We start from the raw sequence: 11618 nt of genomic DNA, 5'->3' as shown, positions 1-11618 counted from the left end.
TTGCCTAGGCTGGTCCTGAACTCTGGGGCTCAAGTGATCCTCCCATCTCAGCCTCCCTAGTAGCTGGGACTATAGGTGTGAACCAGTGTGTCCAGATATTTTAATGCCTATGCAGTAAGCCCTCATTAAATGTTATCAGCAGGTTTTTGGAAACTGTTGCTTTAAGCAAAGTCACACATAATGCAACCAATTTTACCACAGGCTAACTGAGAGTTAAGTTCCTAGGGCATATTTCTGGTCACAAAAACATCACCAAACTTCTACATGAAGACTAAAACACTTATAATATTAAACATTGAAATAAATGTGAGCTATACATACACTTAAGAAAGATTATTAAAAACAAGTATGATAATTACCTAATTTTTGTTGAAATCAATGAATGATAGCGGTTGTAGTGGTGGTGGGTTCAATCAAGGAATAAATGTTTGCAAAATGAAAATTGTGAAGAATGCCTTCTCCCACCAAGCAGTTCAGAAAGAGCAGTTTTCAGGATCAGCCTAGGCAACATAATGAGACCCTATTTCTTTAAAAACATTTTTTTAATATTAAAAAAAACATAATGTCTGCTAAAGTAACATTGGTATTTAAAATATGAACAAATAAGATTCTACTTGTTTGCAAAAATATTTTTGGAGTGTGTGCATATATGTGTGTGTGTCTTTTGTTTCATAAAATTCTTAGCATGAAGGACTCTGTGACCCTTTCACCTCCTTGATATTCTTGTTTTTCATTCTGACCTGGAAATCCCACCACTTATGGTTTTGAACTCACGTGATTATTGTAAACTTTGTAAAGTTTTCCTTAACAGTAATGTGCGTTTATTCCTTCACCCACTTGCCCACTCACGTATTCCAGTTCATGGCTGAGAATGGCTGGAGACTGTTCTGAGAGCTCAGGGCACCAGGACATAGTCCCATTGCAGGGATACTCATGCATATGCACTCATGCTAGGACCAATAAACACACCAGGGAATCTCATGGGCACAGCTTTGGGATGTGGGAGGAAATTGGAGTGCCCAGAGAAAATCTATGTAGACGTGGGAAGACCATGGCAGACTCCACACAGACAGTGCCCTGAGTGGGAACTGTTTTTTTCTCAATATTACAATCAAACAAGATTGAACCAAACATTATTCAAGGACTTGCTGTATGCTTCTTAATTAGCACTCTAAAAATCCTTTTAAATGTGTTAAAATTATAACCACATAAGTAATTTCCTGTCCCAATCTCTAGTAAGTTGTCAGAGTCGATGAATATAGGCATATGGTTATGCCTATAAGCACAGAACTAAGAAAAAGTAAAACTGCATTGGTGCTCTTAAAGTTAACAAAGAACAGAAAGCAAGTTAGTTGAGTAGGACTGAACAATAGCATTTCAATGTCAGAAAAGAGTCCTCAAGTGCAATACAGATTAAAAATCAGTTATGTAGACTAGGCGCCCGCGGCACAGTGGTTATGGCACTAGCCACATACACTGAAGTTGGTGGGTTGGATCCCGGCCTGGGCCTGCTAAACAACAATGACAACTGCAACAAAAAATAGCCAGGTGTTGTGGCAGGTGCCTATAGTTCTAGCTACTTGGGAGGCTGAAGCAAGAGAATTGCTTAAGCCCAAGAGTTTGAGATTGCTGTGAGCTGTGATGCTACAGCACTCTACTGAGGGTGACATAGTGAAACTGTGTCTCAAAAAAATAAAAATAAAAAAGTCAGTTATGTGTGTGAGGAATTTACATATTTCAAAGTATCATCACATATTGTGATTTTACATGTACTGATGTTCTCAACTCTCTATAGTAAAAAAAACATTGCCGTGATAAACCTCATTCATGGATAAAGATAAAAATCTGTTTAAGTCTGCTCTTCCCCTTTTAAATGCTCAAACACAAAGAAGAAAAAACTATAAAGATGAGATGAAAATGTGAATGAAATATATGAATAACAACATATGGTCCAGAGAACACATATGGATGGGGCCAGAAAGGTGACTATCTCTCAGCTTCAATCCCACCCCTCTACCTCCTGTTTTGCGCTGCTGAGGCTACTCTCTGCAAACCACCCTTCAAGGAAGCTCCGCCTTTGAAAGGAGCACATCTCCTTTTGTGTTCTTCCCAGTATTCTTCCTCTAGCTCATTCATCTCATATGCTTAGTCCCTTCTGCATGTGGTAGGTATTCTAAGATGCTGATCATTCACTTCTTCTTGAGGCATTTTTTTAGCCTCTTATTTCTTAGTTCTGTTGGTGTACATTGCAAGATTAGAATAAAAGAAAATATACAAAAATCAAAAATGTTTAATGCCTTGGTCCTCTAATGGGGAGCTGAAGTTCCCCTCAAGTATAGGAAACTATGAAATCTTCAGAATAAAATATTGGCAAATACCTATGAAAAGTCTATGAGATTACCCATCAGATGCATATCAGAAATTATATTCCTGGCCGGGTGCGTTAGCTCACTCCTGTAATCCTAGCATTCTGGGAAGTCAAGGTAGATGGATTGCTTGAATCTAGCCTTAATAAAAGTGAGACCTCGTCTCTACTAAAAATGGAAAAACTAGCCAGGCGTTGTGGATGCCTGTAGTCCCAGCTACTTGGGAGGCTGAGGCAAGATGATTGCTCAAGCCCAACAGTGAGAGCTTTCTGTCTCATCAAGAAAGAAATTATAACCTCATAGACTTTCAGGTACTTGAGCTGCTAACACTCCCTTGGTCTTCTGTCCATATGTTTCTGCAAATGCCTGCATGGTTTCTAATGGTGTGCATCAGAATGAGACAGGTAAACATCAAAAGGAAGAGCCATTCATTTTCAAGAGAAGCTTCTAGACCTCTGGGATTTCTTTAGCTATTATCCCAAAGCCTCCAGGCTCAGAACCAACTCTGAGTTATTACAGCGGTTTCTTGCATCACCTTTGTTAGAAACTGAGCACCTGCATAATGACTGCGAAGTCTACAGTGTGTAGCCAAATGGCTCTGCAACATAGCTACAGACCACTGCGTGTACCACATGGGCACTAGGACACCCAGAGCAGGTACCCATACAGCCATTTAATCAGGGCTTCTGGTTTTAGCCAAAAGGACTAATATAATAGTGTCTAGTAAAAGCGTATCTACAGATACAAAATAAGATACAAAAGTATGGAATTTCTGCCCCTAACTTCAGATGACCAAATCTAAAAAGAAAACACAAAACAAAACACTTCCAAATGAACTACTTTATCTTGGCTAAGAATTATTGTGGGTTTTGCTTGGTGAATTTCTCTAGGCCACCATCATGTTTACTTTTGCGTTGATTTTACTACAACAAGTAATGGGATACATTAATGGGGCTCCTCCATAATTATCCCCGGATTGATTTGGCCATTGGTGGGCTTCATTTTATCACTAATGAAACCTTTACTGTTGAAAACAAATGAAATAATTTATAAAGGAAACAGTATGAGCTAGAAAAAAGCCTGTCCTGAAACAGGGGAGACTTGACCTAGGTCCAGCTCTGCCAATGACCCAAATAGGTCACTGAAAACAAGTCGTCTCTTTGTTCTCGCCTTTCCAGTAGGCATAGAGTGACTAGTATGTTTTACTTGGGTTAAGGGGCATGCAGACTTTAGAACACAAAGCTTCTCTTGTCCCCATGCCCAGGATCTGCACTTGTCAGGCACCCCCATGATGTGCATTTCACATGCCAGTGCTCTCCACTCACAAATCTCCCAGACCACAACTGGAAATCATATTATCCAGAACACTCCTTAGTTTCTGGGCAAGAACAAAAGAGGTTTCCTTTTTTGCCTGAAGTCTGTTCAATTAGAATGCCAGGAAAACGGATTTGGGTCTCCAAAATTTAAACAAGTACCACTTAGTCCCTTCATATAAGCAGAAATGCGACTCTATGTAAATATTCATAATGAATATTTCATAGCACATTGCAATTAAATTAGTGACTAATGTTAAAAGCCAAAAAGGTAATCTGTTCAGATGTTACACTGAAATTGTCTCTAAATTCACTCCTTAAATCCAAACCAGAATCTCAACACCAGTCTCTTTATTATAAAGGTGCTCTGTGTTACAAGTAGCGCCCTCAACAAATGCTGTCTAAAGCCATCTTGCAGAAAGCGTGTGCATCCTTGATCCAGCCCTGCTCCCCCAACCATTAAGCTGTAAACGAATTTTATTTGCCGAACAAATGTTAATGCCATTCGACGTTAATGGATAATGTTGGGAAAAGCATCTACGTGTTATAGCACTGGAACCTTTACAGATGAAATATAGCTTAACTTAGAAAACTGCCTGTTACAAACATATGTCAACCATGAGGGCCTCTAGCCCTTATCGCCCATCTTCACAGAACTCAGTTATAATTTCTCCCTTGGTTAAGAAAATTTTGCAATAACATACAGATTTATTAGATCCCAGGATTAAAACTCTCTGAGTAAGAATAAAAAATAATTATACTTTAGAACACAATGCGATATCCAAATGACTGGAAAACAGTCACCTCAGCAAAAATTTAAGAGGAAGAAGTTTAAGAGGAGGTTGATAGCATTGGTCATAAAACCTCTGTGAGTTTAAGTGCATAAATGCATGATCCGGCACTTCAAAATCATAAACATGTGGAAACGGGAAGCCTCCGTTCACAGCACAATGCCTGAGCAGTTTCATTAAGGAGCCATTCTTCATTTAATAAGACAGCACAGTCGTCGAGCGAGAGGTTGCTGGTGGGAGACGGCTTTGTTAAAATCCCAGCCCTATCACTTGCCAGCTGCTTCATCTCCCATAAATTGTGTTCAACTTCTCCTCCCTCCAGTTTCCTCATCTGCAAAATGGGGGCGTTAACAGTTGTCACCTCTGGAGGCAGGGTGAGGGTTATATGGGTTAATACCTGCAAGGGACTTAGAACAGAGGCCTCATGCACAAGGAGTGTTCACTAAACATCAGCTCTTCACGATTTGGTAGCTGTCACTGTGTGGGATACATTGCAACTGAAAAAGCAGCTGAATGCAAACTAGGGCCATTCCTCAGGAGAGGGCTCTAAACCCACTGACTGGATCTCCTGTTTCCTCCGGTCTGGATTCTGTTCCCTCATGCCACAGAGACAACACTTAAAAGGCCACCGGTGATTGTTTTGTTGTCTGAGCCACTGGTTGTTTTTAGACCCTCTCAGAAATTCTGAAGGCTGCCAAGCTCGAAACTCTTTCTCCCTGGATTCTGTGACTTCTTACCATCATAATTTCCCTTCAACTTTTCTGGCCACTCCCTCTCCCTTCTCTTTGCCAGTGAATCTTCCTTCCTGGGGCCTCAAAATATCAGAATTTCAGTTCTCATCGTTTCTAGGTCTCTAGTGTCTCTCCAGGACAATTTACCCATTTCTACGGTTTTATCACCCATGACAGGCTAATTAAACCAAAATGCTGACTGCAGTTCAGACCTCTGCTCTGACCTCCACACCCACCCTGCCTATTTCACTTATCTGTGTCATTGGAAATGGTTGAAATTATGCATGAAGGTGTAGGCAATCAGTATTGCGGGAAGGTGGGGTGGCCAAGGGGGTGTGAGGCTCTTATCAGCTCTCATTTGAAAACAATCACCCTGAAGCAGTGGTTCTCAACCTTCCTAATGCCCCAGTGTGTTTTCATTGTTAAAAAGGGGTCGCGACCCACAAGTTGAGAACCGCTGCTCTGAAGTTTATTAACGGTGCAGCACTCAGTCTTATTCTAATTGAGTTTTACTTTACCCAAACTATATCCTTTTGGTGTCTAAATTACTCAAGTCTTTACACAAATTTCATCCCCTGCTTGGAGAATAAAGAAGGAAGGTCACAGGACAGATTTCTTCTGTATCTTCAGGAAAGGCAAGAGGGGATAAGAGAAGTAGAACGTTTCTTTTTTTGAGACAGAGCCTCAAGCTGTCCCCCTGGGTAGAGTGCCGTGACATCAAAGCTCACAGCAACCTCCAACTCCTGGGCTCAAGCAAGTCTCCTGCCTCTGCTTCCCAAGTAGCTGGGACCACAGGTGCCCACCCCAACGCCTGGCTATTTTTTGATTGCAGCTATCATTGTTGTTTGGCAGGCCCGGGCTGGAATCGAACCTGCCACCTTAGGTGTATGTGGCTGGCACCTTAGCCACTTGAGCCACAGGCACGGAGACTAGAATGCTTCTAATTAGGGAAACCAAGAAGGGATTGGTGGTGTTCTAGTATTAATCATTTTGTGGATATTAGCACATAATCAATCAAAAGAAGGTGGTTTAAAAATGGAATATTTGGGTTCCAAACAGAAAAGATAAAAATCTGAAAACGTTATACCAGCATCATACACTGCTTATTGTTTAAGCTGAAACAAATTCCCAGAATAGACAACATAGATATAAAATAAAATATATATGTTAACATATATTTAAATGCCAGAAATGAAACTACCTGCTTTAATAATTATGTTCTATATAAATCTCTGCCAGAAAAAAATCATGAATTCAACAAATCAAACTACAGTGAATTATTCCGGTCAATCTGAGAGTCAAAAGTTTTATTTATAAAATAATGCTTTGCAGAAAGAAAAAAAAAATCCTGTTTCTGAAAACAGTTAATGTAAAGTTTTAAACCAAGTAATTACTGTAATTCACCAGCAATTCAATAAAAAGTGTCCAAAAGTTAGGACCATATTAAGATAAAGTTTTTTTTTTTTTAATACAGTGAAATTGCAGACCATCTGGCCTAATTTTTTTTGGTGTTTTGCCCAGAGTAATATCAGCTTTTTGAGAACTTAAGTATTAGGGTATTCTTCTGAAAAAAAATGTGAGTGAAGAAAACATACCAGTTGATGACATTCTATTTGTACATTCGAATACCTGGGAAAACACTTCTATGGTGGAACAGCCCACCCTGCGTCTGAGTGCAGACGAAACTCGTTCATAGAGGGAATCCACACCAGACGCAATAGCAAGAAAAGGCCAGGCACAGCCAGAGTAACCAGGGAAATAACAACATGTTCAACAATACAGAAGCAAGTTTTCAGACTCTGCACATTCCTTGTCAGGTGCTTCTGATTCTAATTAACTTTAGAAGAAAAATAACAAGGCAACCCCTGCCTGACTCAGAAAGTACAGACTCTTTAAGGATGCTTTTAAACAGCAGGGTGATAGACGGGGCATCCAAATGTGAGCACCATCATATTTTTCATCTAAATTCTGTTCTTCTGTCTTCCAGCTGATCACTTTAATACAGTGATGAGCACAGCTCCTAGATTACTAAAACAAGTGTTATTCCCAGGTGTCACGGAGTCAACTTAAGTGATTAACTCTCAGAAAAAGTAAATGTCAAACAACAAATGATGAGCTCCCTTTGATCAGGTAGCCACATGCCTGCTTTCTATTTGGGATCTATGTCCAACAAGCTGGTAAGAGTCAAAGAATAATCTTACCCGAATTATTTCTTCGACACAGCTGTTGCTTTCTCCAGATCTACTCTCCTGAAAGCAAAGGAAAAAAAAAATTAAGCCTGAGGGAATAGATTCATGGGCACAAAGAGATGACACGCAAGTTTCCAAATTAGTGGGGGAAAACTTTAATAGAGTTTCCTTTCCTAATGGAAGCCTCCCCTTGTGGCTACTGCTGTCCCACCTTCCCTAGCCTGGAGTGCCACACGTATCCACCCCAGAGGCTGCGCTGCAGGTATGAGCATAACAAGAACTGCAGGTATGAGCTTTGCACACCTTGGGTTCCATCAAAGTGTGGACACCATGACCTCCAATGTACAAGTGGATCCAGTTCATCCACTGAATATGGGCTGTGGGCCTAACAGGTACAATGGTTGCTATGGGGTAAGTAAAAGTCTAGTTCCACAGTCCTTAAAGTCTAGATTTACTGGTTTCCTGGGCTGAAAACTGAATGACCAAAAAGACCAACGTCTTCTGGCTGCTGGAAAGGCATGATGGGTATCACACCCCAGAACAACTTGTTCTGTACATCCTGCTGCCCTGTGCTGTGGAGATGTGAAGGGGCTCTGGGTGTGGCAGCTACAGGTCACAAGCCAACTCAGAGGAACATTTTAAGTTCCAAAGATACTGCTGGTTACGCAGCCTGGAGCGGCAGTTCTGTGGGGACAGAACACAGTATGCGCTGGTGGAAGTGCCTATCTGTGGTCTTGAGAACATCACTTCTCTTGGTCCTATAATTCAAGGATGTCATCCACACTCAGTGTGAGGTGCTTGGAAAAGGCTTTCTTCAGTCTCTTCTCCAAGCCCACTCTCCTTTCTTCCTCACTTCTCTCGCTACCAGGAATGCTATCTGCACCTCTCCCAGTCTTCCTGGTTAACCCTAAGTCATCCTTCAGGTGACCGCTCAAACACAGATCCGTCGGTGCGCCATCCCTGACCCTGGAGCATTCCCCACAACACCTCCCACTTCTTCACAGGCCTGGCCACACCTGTGAAGGGGCAGTGAACTTTCCAGTACCATCCCCCTCCGCTGGGACACACACTTCATTAATTTAGGAACTTTCCATCCTACCCATTGTACTGCACATGGTATTCAGTGTGTGCAATAAATACTTGCCAGTGGTCATTGTATGAAGAAATGAATGAATTTACTGCCTGCAGTTCTTTTTTTTTTTTTTTTTTTGAGACAGAGCCTCAAGCTGTCCCCCTGGATAGAGTGCCGTGGCATTACAGCTCACAGCAACCTCCAACTCCTGGGCTCAAGCGAGTCTCCTGCCTCCGCCTCCCAAGTAGCTGGGACCACAGGTGCCCGCCACAACGCCCGGCTATTTTTTTGGTTGCAGTCATCATTGTTGTTTGGCGGGTCCGGGCTGGGGATTCGAACCCGCCACCTTAGGTGTACGTGGCTGGCGCCTTAGCCGGTTGAGCTATAGGCGCCGAGCCTGCCTGCAGTTCTGAGGAAACTGAGGCCTATCACAATCAGCTCTAGAACTTTCACCAGGTGCAAAGGCTCCACCACAGAGTGTGCCTTCACTGGCCACCGCCCACCCTCCGCCCAGCCTCCGCCCAGCCTCCTTTACCCAGTGTAGAGCATGCCTGCCAACACACCACCCTTCACACTGGGCAAGGGGGGGCTGAAGGAAGCCAGGTGAGGCTCTGAAAGGTTCTACATGCGATTGGACCTTCTCAGGAATTCTGGGATTTCTCTCTTTCTCCTACCTGAGGTCCAGAAAGTTTACTTGACTTGCCCTCGGCCACGTAACAGGGGAGCCTGGACCCAGACGCAGAATGCCTGGTCCTCAGTCAGGCACATTTTCTCTTCAAGAGGCTTTCTCTTCAAAGGCTGCACTCAAAACCTATCTGTTGGGCGCTGCTGGCCTGGCTTGAGGACACCTCCTGATGCTGCATGTAGCACTACTGATGCCACAACCAGTCATGGCCTGTCAGGCCTTCCCTGGGTGCCGTCCCTGAGTGGGGAGACATGCTGCCTCAGCCCCCAGTTTCTCTCTTTCTACCTTGGGGGGGCTTAGGGGACTCAAAGGGGAAAGTGCCCTTTTGGCCCCAGCCTCTCTCTTTGACAGGTAGGGTGGGAGCAATGATAGGATTGAAGACAAAAGCGAGCAGCTAAAGAGCTAAGAGTAGGAACCAACTTACAGACGGGAGTCGTTCCCCAGTTGGAACAGACAGTGAGACACCCCTAGTGACTATACACTAACCTGGGCCCACTTGGCCCTTGTCATAAAATTAAAATCGCAAATTTAGACCCAGTGGGCTCCTCCAGAAGGATGAAGAGAAGATGCAGGCATATTGAAAAGCTCTGTGAGAGACCCCCAACCTGTCAGTTACCCTAAGGGCAAGAGATAATAGCCAATCCTGGAGGGGTAAGTGTAGGCAGACAAACTAGACAGGTAGGTGAGCTTACAAAAGACAGTGTGTGCTCAGACGTTGGGGTCTCTCCTTCACTTATGGAGAAGAACAACCCCTCTTGTTCTTCCACATTCTCCCTATAGTTAGTCTGCCTTTGTTCTTCAGTAAATGTATATGTTCGTGATTACTCTGGATCTGTGATCACTCCATGATCGCTTGGCACCAGTGTTCATTCTCAGCACTGGGAGCCAAGAACCAGAGAACATTCGCCTCAGAGGGACCTACCAAATCCATTCCCTTGGCTATAGACATTATTTGTCAAAGATATTTCATTACCAGGGTTTCTATGAGCTTCATATAGTTTGGAAACTTTTCTTTTGTAACCACTTATACCCATTTTAGACCACACAATTTATTAGGGTCAAGTACATTCACAATGTCATACAACCATCACTACTATTTAGTTCTAGAAATTTTTAATCACCCTAAATAGAGACTCTATGCCTATTAAGCAGTAACTCCCCATTCCTCCCTACCCTCAGCCCCTGGAAACCACTTACAGGGTCTCTTACTCTGGACATTTTGTACAGACACATCATACAGCATGCAGGTTTTTGGTGTCTAGCTACTTTTACTGAGGATGTTTTCAAGGTTTGTCCATGAATGTATCAGTATATCATTCCTTTTTATGGCTGAATAGTATTCCAATGTACAGATATATCACACTTTATTTATTCATCAACTAAAGGACATTTTGGTTGTTTTACCTTGGCTACTGTGATAGTCACTGGGTGCACATTTTTGTTTTGAACACTTGCTTGCAGTTCTTTCAGGCATATAACGATGGTCATATGCTCTATTTTAAACTCTGGGGGAACCACCAAATGATTTTCCATAGAGGCTGTACTATTTTTTACATTCATACTGTCAGTGTAAGAAGGTTCTAATTTCTCCACATTCTCACCAACACTTGTTATTTTATTTTAATATTTTACTTTATAATAACCATCCTAGTGGGTATGAAATGGTTTTGATCTACCTATTCCTAAGGACTAATGGTATGGGACATTTTTCATCTGCTTTTCAGCATTTGTTTATCTCATCTAAAGAAATGCCTGCTTTAACCAGAATCCACAGAGAACTCAAATGTATTAGCAAGAAAAGAACAAGTGATCCCATCTCAGGGTGGGCAAGGGACTTGAAGAGAAACTTCTCTGAAGAAGACAGGTGCATGGCCTACAGACATATGGAAAAAATGCTCATCATCCTTAATCATCAGAGAAATGCAAATCAAAACTACTCTGAGATATCATCTAACTCTAGTAAGATTAGCCCACATCACAAAATCCCAAAACCAGAGAGATGCTGGTGTGGAGAAAAGGGAACACTTCTACATTGTTGGTGGGAATGCAAACTAATACGTTCCCTTTGGAAAGATGTTTGGAGAACACTTAGAGATCTAAAAATAGACTTGACATTCAATCCTACAATTCCTCTACTAGGTATATATTCAGGAGACCAAAAATCACATTATAACAAAGATATTTGTACCAGAATGTTTACTGCAACCCAATTCATAATTGCTAAGTCATGGAAGAAGCCCAGGTGCCCATCAACCCATGAATGGATCAACAAATTGTGGTATATGTACACCATGGAATATTATGCAGCCTTAAAGAAAGATGGAGACTTTACCTCTTACATGTTTACATGGATGGACCTGGAACATATTCTTCTTAGCAAAGTATCTCAAAAATGGAAGAAAAAGTATCCAATGTACTCAGTCTTACTATGAAACCAATTTATAGCTTTCTTATGAAAACTATAACCCAAT

At 42.0% G+C, this 11618-nt stretch overlaps 1 protein-coding gene across 1 annotated transcript in view; it reads right to left on the bottom strand.

Annotated features, from left to right (window-relative positions):
• The window catches only part of AFF3 (AF4/FMR2 family member 3), a 529930-nt gene that overhangs the window by 261260 nt on the left and 257052 nt on the right, over positions 1–11618 (bottom strand). Inside the window, exon 7 of the mRNA XM_012807928.1 lies at positions 7403–7450. Coding sequence (XP_012663382.1) covers positions 7403–7450 — 48 coding nt within the window. The remainder of the gene's footprint in view (positions 1–7402; positions 7451–11618) is intronic.

This window comes from Otolemur garnettii, unplaced genomic scaffold (assembly GCF_000181295.1).
Source record: "Otolemur garnettii isolate 467f Iridium unplaced genomic scaffold, OtoGar3 scaffold00079, whole genome shotgun sequence".
Classification (NCBI taxonomy): Eukaryota; Metazoa; Chordata; class Mammalia; order Primates; family Galagidae; genus Otolemur; species Otolemur garnettii.
Note: the sequence above shows the minus strand (reverse complement) of the source record. Positions and strands in the feature narration are given on the sequence as shown.